Source organism: Anabas testudineus, chromosome 24 (genome assembly GCF_900324465.2).
Source record: "Anabas testudineus chromosome 24, fAnaTes1.2, whole genome shotgun sequence".
NCBI classification, from domain to species: Eukaryota; Metazoa; Chordata; class Actinopteri; order Anabantiformes; family Anabantidae; genus Anabas; species Anabas testudineus.
This window is the reverse complement of record NC_046632.1, coordinates 7,548,816-7,566,946: the sequence shown is the minus strand read 5'-3', so window position 1 is coordinate 7,566,946 and position 18,131 is coordinate 7,548,816. Positions and strand designations below refer to the sequence as shown.

The 18,131-nt window shown below is 41.3% G+C and overlaps 2 protein-coding genes across 3 annotated transcripts; one reads left to right on the top strand and one right to left on the bottom strand.

Annotated features, from left to right (window-relative positions):
- Positions 1-12: 12 nt before the first annotated feature.
- zfyve1 (zinc finger, FYVE domain containing 1) lies at positions 13-6,585 on the bottom strand. Its single transcript, XM_026341364.1, has 12 exons — positions 5,392-6,585; positions 5,058-5,301; positions 4,703-4,963; positions 4,357-4,571; positions 4,141-4,247; positions 3,807-3,915; positions 3,628-3,725; positions 3,269-3,386; positions 2,825-2,995; positions 2,043-2,223; positions 1,789-1,902; positions 13-1,580 (listed from the first exon to the last, which is right to left on the bottom strand). The coding sequence occupies exons 1-12, from the start codon at positions 5,878-5,880 to the stop codon at positions 1,348-1,350; spliced, it is 2,340 nt and encodes a 779-aa protein (XP_026197149.1). The 5' UTR covers positions 5,881-6,585; the 3' UTR covers positions 13-1,347.
- Positions 6,586-6,857: 272 nt separating this feature from the next.
- Positions 6,858-9,452, top strand: pigh (phosphatidylinositol glycan anchor biosynthesis, class H). 2 transcript variants are annotated; one of them, XM_026340674.1, is made up of 5 exons: positions 6,858-7,105; positions 7,381-7,565; positions 7,841-8,050; positions 8,150-8,233; positions 8,396-9,452. In XM_026340674.1, the coding sequence occupies exons 2-5, from the start codon at positions 7,389-7,391 to the stop codon at positions 8,465-8,467; spliced, it is 543 nt and encodes a 180-aa protein (XP_026196459.1). In that variant the 5' UTR covers positions 6,858-7,105; positions 7,381-7,388; the 3' UTR covers positions 8,468-9,452. The 2 variants fall into 2 exon arrangements, with proteins under 2 accessions (XP_026196459.1, XP_026196458.1); XM_026340673.1 differs by having other exon boundaries at positions 6,858-7,201.
- Positions 9,453-18,131: the final 8,679 nt, after the last annotated feature.

Genomic DNA, 18,131 nt, shown 5'->3' with positions numbered 1-18,131 from the left:
TCTGTATTCATGTGATGTTTCACCATCATCTCTCTGAGATGAGGTTGGTCTTTATTTAGGCTTATTTGTTGACATCATTATCAAACAAACTCTACCAGTCAGTTACTAAAAATGTTCCAGCTTACCCTCACCACAGTCAGACCTCATAATTCAGGTGTTGGGTAGAAAACCTGACTGCATCATACGTTGCATTCATCTGCTAATTGCCAGGTGCAGTCTTGTTGCAATAAAGGCGACCTCAGCATCGCTCCTAACTCGTTACACAGCCTGAGTCGAGTGAGTCAAGAGTAAATGATTTCTCGTCTGTCTCCTGTTTTGAGGAGCCAGCCTCAAAAAGATGTCTATTCTGTACCATTTTGCTACCGTGAGCCAGCCACTCTATAAAAAAAATGTCCAATGTTACTTGTTAACAGACAGACAGTTTTGACATTTTAAAAACTAATCAGCCATTTAAAAATCTTCTCATTTAACTTTTTTTACCTACATATGTATAATCTATGTAAAATTGAAACAGTATTGACAGGTTTGATTAAGGCTTTCATCTGCCTATTCCAATGCACAAACCACGAAGGTTTAAAGGGTTATCTAAGTAATGATTATTAAGCAGTTCTCCAAGTTGGAATTCATCTTGGGGCTACAGGACATCAGTGGCTTCTAACTGCTGAAGCTAAGGACTGACAGAAAACCTAAAGCTAACAGGGCTGAAGTATGGGAAAACTACAGCAGTCTTTCCCAATGTTTCCTCTAAGAGCTCTCTTGAACGCTATATTCAGGGCTCATACATAAACAATCTAAAATCTAAAATAAACATGCTCACCTGCAATCAGTTTAAGAAGCTCTTTCATTACTTCTATTATTATGCGTTTTGGACTTGTAGCCCCAGACTAGCCATTACTATTAGTGTATTACACTAAGGGGGAAGGGGTGTCATATATATATATATATCTCAATACAAATTTGAAAGTGTCTATAGGGCATGTGAAAATTTACCTGAACTTGACTGTAAGCAAGCACAATGTACAATACTCACTTTGATCATCTCTCTGAGTTAACTGTATCTCTCCTGGCCCTGTGATATTTAAGTCTCACTCTGACCGGCGTTCTTCACAGTGTAAAATATAGGCATAATAAAGTGAGATAGCATCAAGGGACAGAAGTGACACAAGGACAGCATTAAAAGACAAATACAACCCAGCCTGCCACAGACAATCAAGAGGCAGCCAAGAAATGCCACTCGAAACAACGAATATCTGAAGCCTTTTCAACCAGACTTAAAATGTTCCCCCTTCCAGTTTTCATATTTGATGATGTCTTTGACTGCGTCCAACCTTGACTCTTCTTGTCCTGCTAAAGGTCTCCAGGTTTCTGGTTGCAACTGTTGCACACCCTCACTGCGTGGTCCCAGCCACGGGAGGGCACAGGACGTCGCTCCTGGGAGCACTCGTCGCACACTCCCTGGCCACAGGAGCGACAGTGGTGGATAGAGAGGCGTGGGGTGAACTCCCTTTGGCACTCGCAGCAAGAGTGGATGTCCTGATCTGGGACCCAGTAGGTTGGGCGAGCCGCGTCCTTCACAAGGCCTGGATACATGGAGAGAGAAGAATGCATTGTCAATAACTTCATGTTGGTCACGATCTGCATACACATATTTTCAGTAGACTACACATGATGGATAGATGGATACTTTTTAACTGAAAACTATGGATATTATTCATCAAATGCCTCCACTAAACCTTTAAAATGTGTGATCTTTACTGTAGTGATAATGTAGACAGCTCTAGTGCTCACCAAGAGGTATGTCAATGGCACCTACAACAGCCCCCAAAGTGTTCTGAACTGCCTCCCCAACCCTCCTGGCTATCAAGGTCCCCCCTTCCTCTTCTAAGGCAGCATCCAGCAACTCTGCAACAGAGAAACATGCACACAATAAGTCAGACAATTAAATAGTCTCATGGATTACACACCCAGAAAAGTGTAATCACATCACACATTAAGAAGTGTGTCTCAGTACACAATAGGTGACACATGTTCAACTTGCATACCCGTTGGGATTCCCCTGTTGTGGAAACATGCGTCGCAGACTCTGACGGGATCAAGACCCCAGCCTCTCTCTGGGACCGGTCGGGTTTTTGAGGAGCAGGCATCACAGAAACCCTCTCCACAGGCACGACAGTGGTGCTTGGTATCGTTGGGCTGGAACTCTTCCCCACATTTGTGGCATTTCTACATCACACAGAGACACGAGAAAGATGACGTGTGTCAAAGCGACTAGAGTCGGTTTGGGCAATCTTCACTTTTTCTATTTTAATTGCGTTGTATATTTTTTCTACTTTGAAAATGTACAACAATCTACAAATAGTAACCCATAATGACACAGTGAATACATCATTTTAAGATTAAATAAATACATTTAAAATTAAAATGGAAATCTCTGTGTAGATAGAGGGGTAATTAAAGTGGATGAAAATCACACAGTGGAATGTATAAAAACAGAAGCTTAGGAATTATGCAACTGCAAATCATTTCAGAAAGTACAAGAGTTTAAAAATACTTTTTCACTTTTAGTTTTACAACTGTCCAATCATGCTAATGTAATATTTATACAATAACAGATAAAAGTCTGAAGGGTTCAGAAACTTTTAAGATACTGTTACAAATACCAACTGTCAATTAATGGCAGCATAAACTCTACAGCGCTGTGTTTGCTCCATATTAATGACTCTCTGAGAACAAGGTTGCAGACACTCGGTTTGGTTTCTTTCCTCTGCCTTCAGAATAATAGCTGTCATCGACTTTGTTTTGCTTCTAGTTACTTGTTATGTACCAGGATAAGGGAGTTGGGTTTCCAGTAGGTTGGAGCAATCTGGTCAGTAAGCCAGGAGGTGATTGCTTTGGCAGGCTTGACGCTGAGTTCGGACACTGACTGAGAAATGTATTTCACTCCGTCCAGCAACCTCTGAGCAGCATTGTTGTTGTCCTTCAAAAAGCCATCAGACTGAAAAGAAGGCACGAAGACAAGATCAGGGTAAACATGGAGGAGTATACAGCAGCTGACAGACTCTGTTGTGCACATGTTTAAAATATCCATATACTGTTAGAGAATCAACATTATTTTCTTGTGCATCCACATACAACCAACAGTCGAACACAAATGCAGCTCTCGTGGACATGACAGCGTTCATTCCACTTAAAACCTTTGAGCTCTTGGCTTGCAGCTTTAATTGGTTTAAGCAGAATCTCATTTAGGCTGTTCCACTGTCAGCCTTACCCCAGGCCAGATGTGCTGGATCTCTGTTCGCACCACTGTTTCCACTGGGTCCTGGTTTCCATACCAGTACTGTCTGCTTCGGTAGATCACTGCACAGTTGGGGCACTCAATTACATACCTAGGCAAAGACAAAATGTCTCAGGTTCAGTGCCAGGGCATTTACATTACATTGTCTCTTGCACTCTGGAGATAAAATGCATTTGTTAGAGTACTTTCTGTTGGAATTTAACAACCAGGAAGTTGACACTAATGTGTTCTATTTTTGTTCCATACTGAATAAGGCTTTATTAAATTAGTTGGGCTAACAAACAGGCCATTTCCAATCATCTCCCAAATGGTTCCGTGGCAGCTGGACTCACCCAGACCAAGCATAGATGGCCAGGCCAAACCACGGTGAGTCAGACGAAGCTGTTGTTTTGGGAACAACTATCACCTCCTTCCCTCCCTCGTAGCAGGCCTGAGAGGTTCAGACACACACACAATCTCATCAGGCGTGTGCGTCAACATGTCATGTGTGGCATTGATGGTTTGTACTTACCTTGCAAGTGTAGATACGATTGTCGTACTGTGCAGAGTACCGGCAGCGGTGTTTGGCTTCGTGGTCGAGTCCTTCCTTTAGGTGATTCATGCTTCTCTTACAGCCTGAACTAAAAGTAGAAGCGCACAACATCAAAAACACAGTGATTGCAATCACAGACCAATCAGCTTAATCACTAAGGGCAACTGTGCAAACCAAAGAAAAATGCAAGTAGAAGTGTGTTGTGAAATGCTCCTTCATTAAACCTTAGAGGGCAATCGTGACATCTGATGATGTAAACAAATATGATTGTGCGTTTCTGTAATTTCATTCTTTATCTGAAGGAAGAACATACCCACAGCTAAGGCAAATACTAGAGCAGGTAAAGTATTCATCTGGAAAGAAGGAGTTACTGGTCATGTGCTCATCTGGAACCTCCCCACTGAAGCGCTCACTAAGGGCCTGAAGAGAAGAGCAAGAAGATGGAGGGATGGAAAGGGTGATTCATGTTTCCTGTAAGTCATTATAAAAATGTCCAGATGTATCATGTCACACAATTAGACATCCCTACCTGCAGAGCCTTGTATATGACACTTGCAGAACGCGGTGAGCGGGTGGTGTTGTTATCCAGCTGTTGCTCCAGGCTGCGCAGCAGACCACTGAAGTCCGTGGGGGGGTTGTAGGTCCGAGTTCCACGGTACTGGATGGAGCTGAATGCTTCTGGGAATATACCCAGCTTCCTGAAACGCTCTTGGAGCAGACGCTCTGCTGATTCGGATGGTTTGTCTAGATAAAAAGAATAATTAAAGACAAACTGAGAGTTAATGAGAGGTTTACATGAACATTCTTATGCTGTTTTTGTTTAGTGGATTCCTACAAAGTAAAGTTTAAAGACTAAAAGAGGCTGATGCATGTACCTGATCCTAGTAGCTTGGTGTGAACAGTCTCATGAAAGATAATCACTGCGGGGCCCAGTGTGGACAACGGGACGTCCAAACCACAGCGGGTGGTGGTCGCTTTCAACTCCCTAGTGAAATGTTTTATGTAGGCTTCTGATGCATCACCAAGGAACTTGAAGAGATCATCATGGAGGCGGTCAGCATGAGTTCGGTAGATGACAACATCGGAGATGGCTAGGACTTTGAGCAGCAGTCGTGTTCGCTGACCCTGGTTGGCTCCTGATGAACAGTGAAAGGAGAGCAGTGAATGCCTGTTAATTACGAAAAAATGGTATATTGTATATTTTGTTATATAAAGCAGTTTGTCCCATACCAGCACCAAGTAGCCCCTCTGTGTCAATGACTACAACACAGTGCACAGGGTCCATAGCTGCCCAAACACCCACAGTGCAAGACTCCTGGGTGGGTGAGGTCTTGAACACTTCTCTCCCAATGAAGAATGTATGGTTCAGGGTGTGGGACTTGCCCTCCCCAGTGTTTCCAAAGATGGAGACCACCTTAAGGAGCTGATCTGGCCTGCAGCCCAGTCTGCTGACAAAGTCCTCTTCATCTTTCACCTGAGAGCCCACACAAGGTCAGCCACATCAATGTAACATCACATTAGTGGTATGCTATCCAAAGTTTTGAATGTGTTCCCAAGCATTTACCTGCATCTCCTCTTTCTCATCCACCAGAAGGAAGCTGCAAACCTTCTCCAGCTTGGCTTTAAGGATCTCCATCGCCGACTCCCCAGCTGTCACGCTGTTTTCCTGGGAAGCATTGCCAGGAGGATAAGGTGTCAGAGGGTGCTTCCTTTTGTTGGCTCCACTGTGGGTGCGCTTCTGGCAGTCCAGACACAAGTTGATCTTACAACCCTGGCAGCGGACCACCGCTCTGAGCCGTCCACCACTGACAGAGCAGCTGCTGTCACTTTTACATGAGTCACAGAAAGGAACATGACCTGGTGCAATTCGAACCCGGTCATGATTCATCATCCGCTCCTGGCGATGGAGCTCCAGTTCACAGCGAACACACTGCAAGCTGCCACATTCATCACATTCAAACGCAGCCTCATCTGAACCCCCACAGGCGTAGCTCTCTTGACAGACTAGGATGGTGTTCATTCCTTTATCTACAGCTGGACCCTGACCACTCATCTCAAACTTAGCAGATCAGGGGAAACCCTTGGTGTTTATAAGGAGGACAAACTATGACTTAAAGTATAATTTTGAACAACTAGAACAGCAAAAAAGGATATGGCACGGTTAGTCAAATCTTACAGATGACCAGATGTGATCTAACTTTCTTTTTTATCAAATTCTCCGGCTAACATGTACAATACTGTCGAAGGTTGCGCACTATCATGAAGATATACAGTCTGTAGTAAAATCAAGTGCAGGCAGGAATTTCAAAAACACGTTTCCAGACTAATACTTTATGGTTTGGCACAACAGTTTGCTAGCTAACATTAGCTTCCCTGCATCTCTAGTCTTCTTTTAGTAATGTTCCAGCTATGCTGACGATTGATGTTTAAAAGCAGCTTGGCATGGACGTCAAAACGTCTAAAACCTACCCCACGAAACGCAGTTTTAAATAGTCATTAGCTGTCAATAGCTACACAAAGAGACACGCTTCTGAACAAACAAACAACATTCATTTCACCAGTCCGACGGAAGGCGACTAGCGGTAACTCGCTAACTAAATGCTGCCTTAAGTTAACACGGTCTAAAACTGGACACGTACAGTGTCCAACATCCCACTGCCGACTGCCTCATGTAGCTAATGTGGGCGAGAAAGTTTGCTAGTGTAGCTGTTTAGTCTCACCGCTGTGGATGTTGTTGCTTTTACACCAGCTGATCGGCTTGTTTTTATCCAGAGGTCAAAAGTTCTCAAACGTAGTGCATTCTGGGTAATGAAGGCGTTATGGTTCTCATTTGTCTAAACCCCAGTCCTCATTCAGTTTTTTAGCATGTCTTTATTTGGCATTACATGTATTATTTTACAATCATCAAGTGGCTTCTAAATGTAGTTTTATAACAGCTGTCTGACAACTTAAACACATGAAGGGGTTATAGGTAATAACCGTTGCCCATAATGCTTTGCACCATCCAGCTGCTGGAGTGTCTGCTCTGACACACACCGTCGTACACCAAAGTCTAGACGGGGGTGGGCGGAGGTAGTCGCTGATAGCAGTAGCGTGGTGTTTGTGTGAAGTGATTTTTCTTGTGTTGCACTGTTGACGGTTCAGCTTCTGTGTCTCATTTCAATGTGAAGCGCTCTGTTCGCTGTCGCCTATTGTCGAGTGCACTTTGTTGTGTTAGCGTTAGCCGCTCCACCCAGTCTACCCGGGACACCCTGGTGTGGATAACGAATGCGACAAATGTGAGCATTGATTGCTGTAGCAGGCCACTGCACATTTTTCGGACTGTTCAGTGTTTTTAAAGTAGCTATTGTTTTCGATTTAACAAGGATAAGGGGGTACGTTATGTCTGCATTCATAAGTCACTTTATTCGAAAAAGAAAATCTCTGCCTGCCTTTATATGCTGCTGAATTTGCCCGCTTACAGCAGAGAACTAACATTAGCTCAGTGCTAACTTCGCTGTTAGCTAAGCTAGCTAAATCTTTGAGACTTCCCTCTGTGCTCTCGCTTTGTCAGGGTTCACGATGGCAGACGACGCTTTCACAGATATTGACGGCAAAGCCTTAACTCTGGATTGTCAGAGTCACTCCAGCTTCTGCAGAGAGTTCACTGTCAGCTCCCCCAAAGTGTCCATCGGTAAGGTGATGGTGTACACCTGCTCTGTTTGGCTTGTAGCATACGCCGTGTTCTTCTTCACACAGGTAACATGCAATCCCTGTCTTCATAACTGTTCTTACCAATTTAAGAAAACCTTTTTTTTTAATTGTTCTATTACAGTGCAAACTGCATAATTGGGAACACAGCATTTCTTAACTAAAGAATAGTCTATTTACAGTTTTCATATACATTGGTCCAGATGAGCAGATTGATTTTGATTTACTGTTGTGCTGTAACTATATTAAGTGAGTTATTTTAAGAATACACACTTGTTGCCCTAAACAAGACATGTTTGTAAATGTGTTTCCCTCTCTTGCAGAACACAGCAGTTCTGTCCAGTGCCATACTCATCACCCTGGTCGGCATGATGCTTCACATCCACTTTGTGAAAGTCGACCACGAGTCCCTGCTCGTCATTGGTTCCTTAGGCATTCAGGTTTCCTCCAGCTATGCGTCAGGCCGTGAGACCACCGCCTTCATAGAGATGAGCAAGATCAAGGATATTGTCATTAATGAAGCTATTTACATGGTAAATGAGTGCATTTTTGTCTCTCTCAGTTGTGTCCAATTTTACATTAGTCGTTGTTATTATTTATGCTGCCATTTGTGTCTCATGCTTTAATTTCAGCATCAAATCATCTACTACCTTTGTGTACTGTTGAAAGATCCCTCAGATCCTAATGCAGTGTCGAGTGTTGTGCCATTGTTTCAGGTAAGGATGAATGTAAGGTGTGCCCATTTCTCAGAAAAGTATTTTCCCAAAGCTACTTTCAGTTTTTTTGTACCTGTCTACCTTTTCTATAAGAGCTTTTAATAAACACAGTGCTGTTCACAGTAACCTGTTTCTAAAGAACATCGTTTCTTTCTCTTACAGAGTTCAAAGCCGCGGCTGAACTGCTTGGTGAAGGTTTACAAAAGCTGTCAGGAGATTCTTTCAAAGTGCTGATGAAACTCAACAGCAATGTTGTTGGTCTGGTAAATCTTAATTAGACTGGATTTTAGTCTAGTTTTTCTTATATTTAGTTTCTCACTTGAATGAATGCACACACACGATGTGGCTTTAACCTCTTGAATACAAAACAATGCAAATGTGAATAAATGAATACAAACTTATTTTTACTTATAAGACCAATAATGGTGTTCCTAATGACTTTATGTTGTACTTTGTTTAGTAATAACTTGAAAATTAACCCTTATCTTAGACTATTTATTTAAACCTAGAGTCAAACCATTCAACTGACATTATACTAATATAAGATAAAAAATTATGTGACTTTTCTTTTATTTATGCATTTAAATTTAACATCACTATTATGCCAGTGTCTGTATTTTATACAAATGTTTATGCTGTATTTTTGAAGTAATTTGTATTTTTGATAAAATCAGCTACTGTGTGTTCCTGTGTTACTTGCTGTAACTGTTGAGTGTTTTGCTTTGTCTGTGACGTGCACCTTACCTTCATTACCTTGCTTTTCCAGTAGGTGGAAGCACCGCACCAATTCAAGCAGATGAAACTACTTTAGATGCACAGACAACTTATTCTTAGCTCATTCTCAGTCTTTTTAATGTCTGTCTCGGTCCTGTCCTGGTGATTTTAATGATGCGATAGACAGCAGTCAGGATGGGAGCGCTAACCGGTCTGCAGCCACACAGCTACAGATCATGGCCAGTATCTTTACATTGTGCTGTGTTCACCATAACAATAAAACACCAAGGTCAATGTAATGTTTTGGTTCACTTGTGCATACGTGTGTAGTGCAAATATATAAATAAACATCTGCACCTTCTTCCTCAAACGTGTTTTCACTTCCTCATAATTGTAGCTTCATCTCTTAAAGTCAGTTGATGACATGTATCTCCTTTGTCTTATGTCTTGCTTTTAACGGATGACATTACCAGACCTGTTTTCAGAAATGTTATTAAAGGTTAACTTGCAGACTCAATTGCAGTGTCAGGGTATTATGTGATCGGTTTCAGAATAAATGTTGCAGAAAAATCTGCTGCCAAGTTCTATTCTAAATGCTCACTAGGCACTTTTATTGTGACCATCTTGTAATAACAGAATAATTGTACACAAGAAAGTATTGCACGAGAACAATGATGCTGATGAATGAGATGATGAGAACAATGTTCTCCTGATGATGGATTCATCAACATTGGTACTGGCCACTGCAAAAGAGGCCTCTAGATTCCTAGATGTTACCCTGGTGTTTCTTGTGAGTATTGCACGTTTTCCCCCTGTTGTGATTCTTGTTGGTCGCCCATTCCTGGAGAGATTAACACTGGTGTTGAATGTTCTCTACTCGTACATGATCTGACACTGACAGTCAACTGGTGGAGTCCAAACTCTAGAAATTCCTTTGTAACTTTCCAGTCTGGTGAGCATCAGCAATTCTTCTTCTAAGTTCTTCAAAAGTTTCCTTTGTTCAAATGATGACACACTTCCACAGACCTGTGTTGTCAAGATCAGACTTTGATAATGAAGACATACATTTCTCTTCTTTTATTTATATTGGCCGGGAACTCCCAGACTCACACCTTCCTGCTGAAAGGCCTAACTGTAATTTCTTCTTCCAATGAAGTGATAATCCTAGTGGTTCACAAATACAAACAGATATTTAAGACTAGATCATTTGCACAATAAATAAATAAAGCAGTATACTTGAGGAGGTGTGAAAACCGGGACATGTTTTGGGTCATATTTATACAGAAATTGAGAAAATTCTATAGGGTTCATACATTTCAGGCCCCTCTGTATAGAAGGCATTCCTCCCAAAATGCCAGTGGTTGTAACTCATTTATAACAATATGACAGAAAGTTTAAAATGCCCTGAGTTTAAAGTTCGAAGCCCTTGTTTTTATCACCACTCAGCCCATGTTTCATCTCCAGGCCTTGTTTTTTCCATCTGTTCTAATGTTCGATGACCATCTACAGCTCCCAGTCAGACCCTGTGAACGAACTCCACAATCCGCAAACCAAAAACAAGCAGAAGGGTGTGATTTTCACGGGGCGAAGCATTACACTGCTGTGAAGATTGGCCCTCTGACAGGATAATGGTCCCTCCAGGAGGTGTGAAGCAGCTAGGACCCAGGCAGGGAGCAAACCCGGGAATGACCAGTAACACCTCAGGGCTTCTGAATAGACCTCATAAACCAGCAACCCCCTCTGAGTGTAAATCATAGGTGGGGTAGAGGTTTGGCCTGGCAAAAACACAGCAAGTCTTTCTTCAGCCAGAGGTGTGAGCTGTTAATTATCCCTGTTTATAATAGGGCTCTAATTGCACTTTGACTTTTTTGTTATCGGGAATAGTTTATACTTTAAAATGCAAATAGCAATCAGTGCTGAACCGCTGTTCCTTTCCCTCTCACTGCTGGTTTTCATGATATGTGTGCTGCATGTAATTCATGTAGCTCTCTGTTATCTTAAAGGTAGCTGCAGTGTGATGGGTGTAACAGCCTTGTGGTTGAGTGAGGGAGAGGAGGGATTAGAGCCCCCACTGAGACAGGGAGTTGCCCCTCTACCACCTGCAGTGCACACACACACACACACACACACACACAAACAAACTACACAAACTTTGAAATATAATCATGACACATTTACACATTGTTAGGTATATATATATATATATGCTCATTTGGGAAAGCATGCTGAGTTAGATACGATCTCAAGCTTCAGCCAGTAGCTACTTAATAATAGCAGCAGCTCACCACCTATATTAATGGCCAGGACCTGTTACTTCCTGGAGTCATACAGTGGCTCAGCTGATGAGGGGCAGTCATCCATGAACCCCAGTTCAATTCCCAGGTCTTCCTGGGCACGTGTTGAGGTCTCCTTGGACAAGACAGTTATTTCCTCATGGGGACTAATAAAGTAGTTAAAAAAGATTCACAAAAAAGATGTTCTATCACACAAACCTCTGTCCAACTGTGAATTAACTTTGATCACGATTAAACAAATGTTAATTATTCAGCTCTGGTAGCACTGACTAATTGCTCAATGGATTTTTCACCTTCCCTCTTAGTCAGACTGGCAGTTTATCCCCTAAACCAACCGACAGCTGGCTCCAGCTCAATATTTACTGTACACACCTAAGAAAACTATCAATATTCATCTTCATTAACTTTGTGTAAAAAAAACAAAAAAAAAAACAAATACTGAAAATGCAAATGAGTCCAACTTTACTACGACTATTATTCAACTACTATGAACAATGGCAAGAAAAAAGTATGTGAACCCTTTTTTTTCTGCATTAATTTGCAGAAATATAATTGTGCCTAAAATAATAACAGAAAACACTTTCACTTTCTACAAGCAAGAATTGAGTATTTACATTATATGTGAGTTAGAAAGTGATTTCAGAGACTTTAGAAAAGTTGACAAACAATCTACAAATGGAGACACTTTGGGACTGTGTCTGCTCTACCAAGAAGTGAGCAGACAGTCAAAATTATGCCAAGAGCACAACAAATAGTCATTAGTGAGGTAAAGAAACAACTCACATCATGATTTGGACCTGCTTTGCTGCTTCAGGGCCTGGCCAGCTTGCAGTAATTGGGGTGAAGATGAATTTCAAAAAATTATTCAGGATAATGTGAAAAATGTCTGTATGTCAGCTAAAACTCTGTAGAAGTTGGGTGCTGCAACAAGACAATGATCCAAAACACACAACAGAATGGCTTCAGAAAAACTAAATCCACCTTTTGGAGCTGCCAAGTCAGAGCCCAGACCTCAACCCACTAGAGAGACTATGGACACTGCAGAGCTAAAGCAGCTCTGCAGGAAGAATGGACTAAAATTCCTCCTGAATGATGTGCAATAACAAAAAAAGTTTACAGAATTTCATAGTATGCAAAGTTCTCAGTAGCTGCAGTGTGGCATTATACGTTTTCATACAATGCCACTGTATGTTGTGTGCTGGATCCTTGGCTGACAGGTGGTAAAGGAAGAGAGCGCGTGTTGTGTATTGTTTGAAAGCTGTGACTTTATCCACTCTACCTACCCGTCCATACAGACAGGTGTAACTCGATGTCAGTTTGGATTTGAATCTCAATAACTCACTCCCTCCTGCCGCGCTGGTTACAGCAGAAGGAGTTTTACCAGTCTGTGATGGCCCTGTCACGTGTGTCACAGGTGTGTAGTTTGCGTGATCCTTTCATTTCACCTCGTTTCCACTATTAGTCAGTGTTCATTGCCAACCATTAAATGATTAAACACTATTTTGTACAACATACTATTATTATTATATTTATCATTAATCATGAGTGGAGATACTTTGCTATTTAGGGGGAACATTGACATTTGGGTGAATAAAACTCTTAAATTGTACTGTTTCTTTCTTACTTTTACCATCATACATGTAAAATATATATTATTTAAATTATTTAACAGTTGGTTAGAGATATGTTCATAGATTTTCACTAACTGAAATACATGGTGCTTTGAACAGATATGCAAATGAACAGAAAACAGAATTTATTCAGATTCAATGGTGCTCAGCCTCCTCCACAGTAAGGTAGCTCATGTTCATACTTATGACAGCTGAAGGGCAGATAAGATTGAGCTGCTGGCTGGAGGATAAGCCATTACAGAACCGGTCTTGGCACACAGGTGCACTTCTCAAAAAAGCGCGGAACCTTTTTTGAGTAACATGATCCACTGGCAAAAACATAAACTGTAGCTGCTCCAGCTCACTGCGGAAGAGGTGCATTACAAGTGTCATTTCAAATCCCTTTCTGCCCCCTCTTTACAGACTGTATACGAGTTTCAGGTTGGCACTGTGACTCGAAACAAATCATCTTCTATTCAAATGGTGCAACTGCTGCACATTGTCCATAACTGATCATTTGAATAAATGCTTGTGGGATATTAATTTTAGGTGACTTCAAAGCCCTGATAAACAAATCTAAGGTGAGGGAAAAAGTTACTTTTGGTTATTGTGTGTGTTGAAACGCATTAAAAGACTTGTATTTCTGTAATCCCTATCCAAAGCAGTAACATACTGCTGTTGACATCAGCAGCCACTGTGATTAAGTGTTCTTGTCTTCAGGGGAAGACTTGCTTTTATTTGCTCTGAAACCAGTTTCCTTCCCATAGAGAAAAGAAAAGTGCTGCCTTCCTTCTTTCCTCTGACAAGAGACACTGTTGAACCTCAGTGCTGAGTATTTACCCAAGCTTTTCACCTCATCCAGCCAGGCTGCTGCTCGTTATTGAAACTTATAATGACACCGTTGAATATAACTTGAGGATCTTTTGAGCCTTTGGCATGGTGACAGCCCCTCTTTGTGAGCTTTCAGATCTGTCAGTTAGCCTAAACAGAAAGTACTTTCTTAATAATTCTATTGAAACAAATTACCCTAGCTCCTGTCAGGCCACACCTTCATAGCGTCACCTGGTCGATGTGAGGTAAGTGAGACAAACTGCTTGTAAGACCAGCTGGAAGCAGATAAGAGAGCGAGAAGCCTGCTCTACAGGTTTGTCAGGGGAGCTGACAGCAGCACACATCCGTTTTCTTTTGTTTGCCTCTAAAGAAAAGAGCCAAGCCATTGTTGTGAGTGTGTGTGCAGTTCAGTGAGTGTGTTTCTGTGAGCATGAAGTCAGGTCTAAACTGACACATTCAAATTCTCTATGCTACATTCGAGCTGTAACAAAGATGCTTTTATTGACCTGGAATTAAGTGACTTGATTGTCCCTGTGTTGTGTGTGTCTTTGTGTCCTCAGTACGTTGCCCCATTCAGCCGTGTGCCACTTTCCACTTACAGCGGTGCCGCATTGTCTGTGACCAGCGATTGAGCAAGAGATGATGCGGCTTGCATAAAACTTTAAAGGCAATAAATTAAAAAAAGGGACAATAATAAACACAGAGGGGGTCTTCTAATTTATGGTGCGTTAAGTTGTACTATTTTTTTTTGAATCAATCACACAGAAGAAGACGACCACAAACAAGGCCAATAACTATTTGGATTTTGGTGATGCCATTCAATATTTTGTGGTGGTGATCGTCATCATTAACTTCCGTGTCTCTCATAATTATGAATCATTCCAACACTAAAACTCCCCTTAGCGAGCTGCTGATATAATGACAGGCCTCTTCCTCTCGTGCCTGATAATAGATAGGCATGCCCAGATAGTTTGTGTCAAGGAGGCATGCTCTGTAATCAGCTGGGAGTTTTGAAGATGCTATGCTGCTTGTTCAGAAATACCCCCAAGATTACTACATACCAAAGAAACACACTCCACACGCAAAACAACATTGCATGTAACAAACAATGGACTGGATGAGTGAGTGTGGAAGACAATATGATCACCATTAGTATTAATGAATATGTGCTACTAAAGTAAATTAGTAATGGCACCTTTAAAGCCACTCGAACGTATTTACAGCTCATGAAATAACTAGACTTTTGGGAGATTTAGAACATTTACCATGAAAATAACTATGTAGTGTTTTGTTAGATCAGAATGATGATTCTGGAAAACATCCTGCTGGCTGTCTTATGAGCTCAACTCCTGGGAAGTCCCATGTCAACTTTCTGTGATGTCATGAGTATGTGACACATCCGTATCGTTCTAAAACCCATTCATGTGTCTAACTGGAGTGTAAACATTATATCTTAAAATCATTGTGATCAAATTTGAGGGCCTCTCACCAATTAATGAGTGTGATCAAAATGCTGTGTTTGTGTCTGCATTATTTCTGTGTCAGTGTCAAACAGGCCAGTTTGACATCACCGTCCTTGATCTGACTTGCAATAAATTATTACAAGCTTAACATGTACACAACTGTATTATTGTTTTTTAGTTATAAAAAACAGACTTTTGTTGCAGAAATACCAGAAAGCATATGATGCCTCTATACAGTATGTCCCAAATTTACTAGGTTTCTTTTTGTTTGTTTGTTTTTTACTGTTGTTACCTTGAGTATATTTTGCTGATAATATGTCAGAACAGATAATTGGGCAATCATTTTAATACATAATAATGATTTTAATACTTGTAATGGTAAACTTTAGTACTGTGTTATTCTACTTTGGAATGATAAGTTTGCTCTTGTAAAAGGAGTAGTTTGACATTTTAGAGAATTACACCTTAATATCATCCTGTAGATGAGTAGATTGATATCAGATACCGTCTCTATGCTGCTGTAGAGCCAGCAGCTGATTAGCTCAGCCTACGGACAGGCTAGTTGTTTTCAATTAAATTCCCTGTCAGTGGCAGAATATCTAGCTGGCTGCCCTCCCGTCACTTCCCGTTAGTCTGATTTCCTAATTACTGAACTGGATATTGGATTCTTGTTTCTCCAGAGGTCTGGTGAAAATACAGGCTCCTGTCAAAGTAAACTTGTGTGTTTTTTCCTTTCACAGTAAAGGTGCTCCACCCACATAGACACACTCCGTTGATGGCGGTGACACAAACACCAGATTTTGTACTGTGACTAATCGGACAGCAACCAGTGACTCTCTATTGAACATGTCTAGACACACCTTATCGCTTTCCCCCGAAAGTTGCCTAAAACACACAACTTACATCCAATATCTCATGTCATTAACCCTAACCACTCCATCGTGCTATTGTAAATAGCCATCAGTGTGCGTCTGGCTTAGATTTGGGCCAAAGGTTACTTGAGAGTGTAGTGCATATGTATACCTTTACCTGCAGGCTTACGTCCTATATTCCTGTTCTAACATTTCATGTAACTGTACACATGTGCATATGATTACGTCTGTGCATGCATGCGTGTGTGTATACTATCCACACACGTGTAGGCGAGGGCATGTGGGACAAATTTGTTGTCTCGAACCAGGACTTTACTTGTTTCACTGCCACCGTGTGTGTCGTGTAGATCTCACAACACCCCTGTGCCTCCCTCCTCTCCTCATCCACAAACGTCACTGTGAGAACACCTCATCCTCCTGATTCCCAGACATAGACACACCCAATATACAGACTCTAATTCAAGCCAATCATACACTCCTCATAAGGAAGTGGCACTGAGTATTGTCTCTTAAACGTGACTGTCAATAAAAAAAAAAACTGGGAATCAGAAACACTGACCTCTGCACACGTACACAGAATTCGGTCCATCTTGTATGTCTCAGATTAGCAACAGATCCAATTTGATAAACATGAAATGCGTTATGACACGCTACTGCTGTGGGAGCCATGTTTACTGGTACCAAATACCAGTATAGAAACATTTCACTTCCAGTTGAGCCAGCACATTGGTCTGGCTGATGAGACATATAATACTGGATTTTACTTTTTAATCTACCAAATATTTACTTAAACATGTAATTTGAACCTCATAGTTTTAGGTTAGGTTGAACAGTCATATATATTAACAACATCTATTGCATTACAGTGTTGAATGTGTTGCAATGGGGAGTTATGGTTTGCCATAAAAACAAAGCTACATTATGTCTATATCTGATCCTGCTTCAGTCTTGCATTGCCTTAATCCGCAGCGAGTGTGTATCTCACGCTTGATAGCGATCACGCACTTCACCCCAGACAGCCAGTCAGTCAAATCAGAGAAAGAGGTGTGACTTAGGTCCTTCTCGCTTTCGATTCTGCAAAGACAATACAGTCGTTCACTGGTCATCTTCAGGAGAAAGGGTTGAAAGGTGCATCCTGGAGTGAGGACGGCGTGTTGATAAGATTGTGACAACTTTAGTCAGAGGAAAATAAATCACTCACATTACATTTACATTATAAAAGCAAGCTTGGACAAAGAGGGCTGTGCAATAAACAAATGGAGCATTTACAAAATGGAAAACAATATGTTAGGACTATATAGTTAAATTTCTACATAATATGCAGTTTTATATTAAATCCTTTGTATTTATATATTTAGAGATTTTTCTGCATGTTTGCAGTGTTGTAACTGTACATTGGGCATTGTCAGTCGTTTGGTAGAATAAAGTTAATCAACTTATAATCGTCACAATGTAATAGTGAATTCTGTGAAAACAAAGAAGACAGTTTTGCATTACACACCAGGAACAACAGTTGATTGCACTTTCTCGCAGCTTTAGTATCCAACGTTGTCCTGAGTTGTGGAGAGCTGATCATGCCCCGCATGTCAATGGGTCATCAGTAACATAATGAGACCTGAGATGAGGCCTGTTTGAAGTGCTAATAACCTCATCATTCCCTGAGTGTTAAATGTACCCTAAAGCTGTCTCATGTCTGTACTCCAGCTCTACTCCGCTTTGATCATGCCTGGTCAATCTGAAGTGACTATCCCTTGATGACCGCAGATTAAGGCAATAGTTAAAACTGGTCATTTAGTACAAAGAAGTGCATCTTTGCTTTGACTAACCCAGGTGTGTTTGAAACTCAAGCATAAAAGCATAAAGCATAAAAATGTCCGGGTGTAAAATGAGCCGCAGCTTGTGATTGTCCACTGCTGTGCATTTTGTTTGCAAGGTTGTTTGCATATCAGCCTCCTTGCGTATTACTCAACTGCGTGTATGACAAACCCAGCAGCTCCATTAAGCTGTTGGCTGTGGGACAGAAATAATCGTTGCTGCCTCGAGGCACCGTCACAGTCAGGAACTGGGACAATTCTCACTGGCTTTGCTCGACACCGAAACTGACAGTTTATGTT

Coding starts and splice junctions, on each gene's coding strand:
- pigh (XM_026340674.1), top strand. CDS start 7,389: ATGGCAGACGACGCTTTCACAGATATTGACGGCAAAGCCTTAACTCTG. Junction 8,051..8,149: donor TTAATGAAGCTATTTACATG/GTAAATGAGTGC, acceptor CTTTAATTTCAG/CATCAAATCATCTACTACCT. Junction 8,234..8,395: donor GTGTTGTGCCATTGTTTCAG/GTAAGGATGAAT, acceptor TTTCTCTTACAG/AGTTCAAAGCCGCGGCTGAA.
- zfyve1 (XM_026341364.1), bottom strand. CDS start 5,880: ATGAGTGGTCAGGGTCCAGCTGTAGATAAAGGAATGAACACCATCCTA. Junction 4,964..5,057: donor AGAGGGGCTACTTGGTGCTG/GTATGGGACAAA, acceptor ACTGTTCATCAG/GAGCCAACCAGGGTCAGCGA. Junction 2,996..3,268: donor TCCAGCACATCTGGCCTGGG/GTAAGGCTGACA, acceptor CCTTCTTTTCAG/TCTGATGGCTTTTTGAAGGA.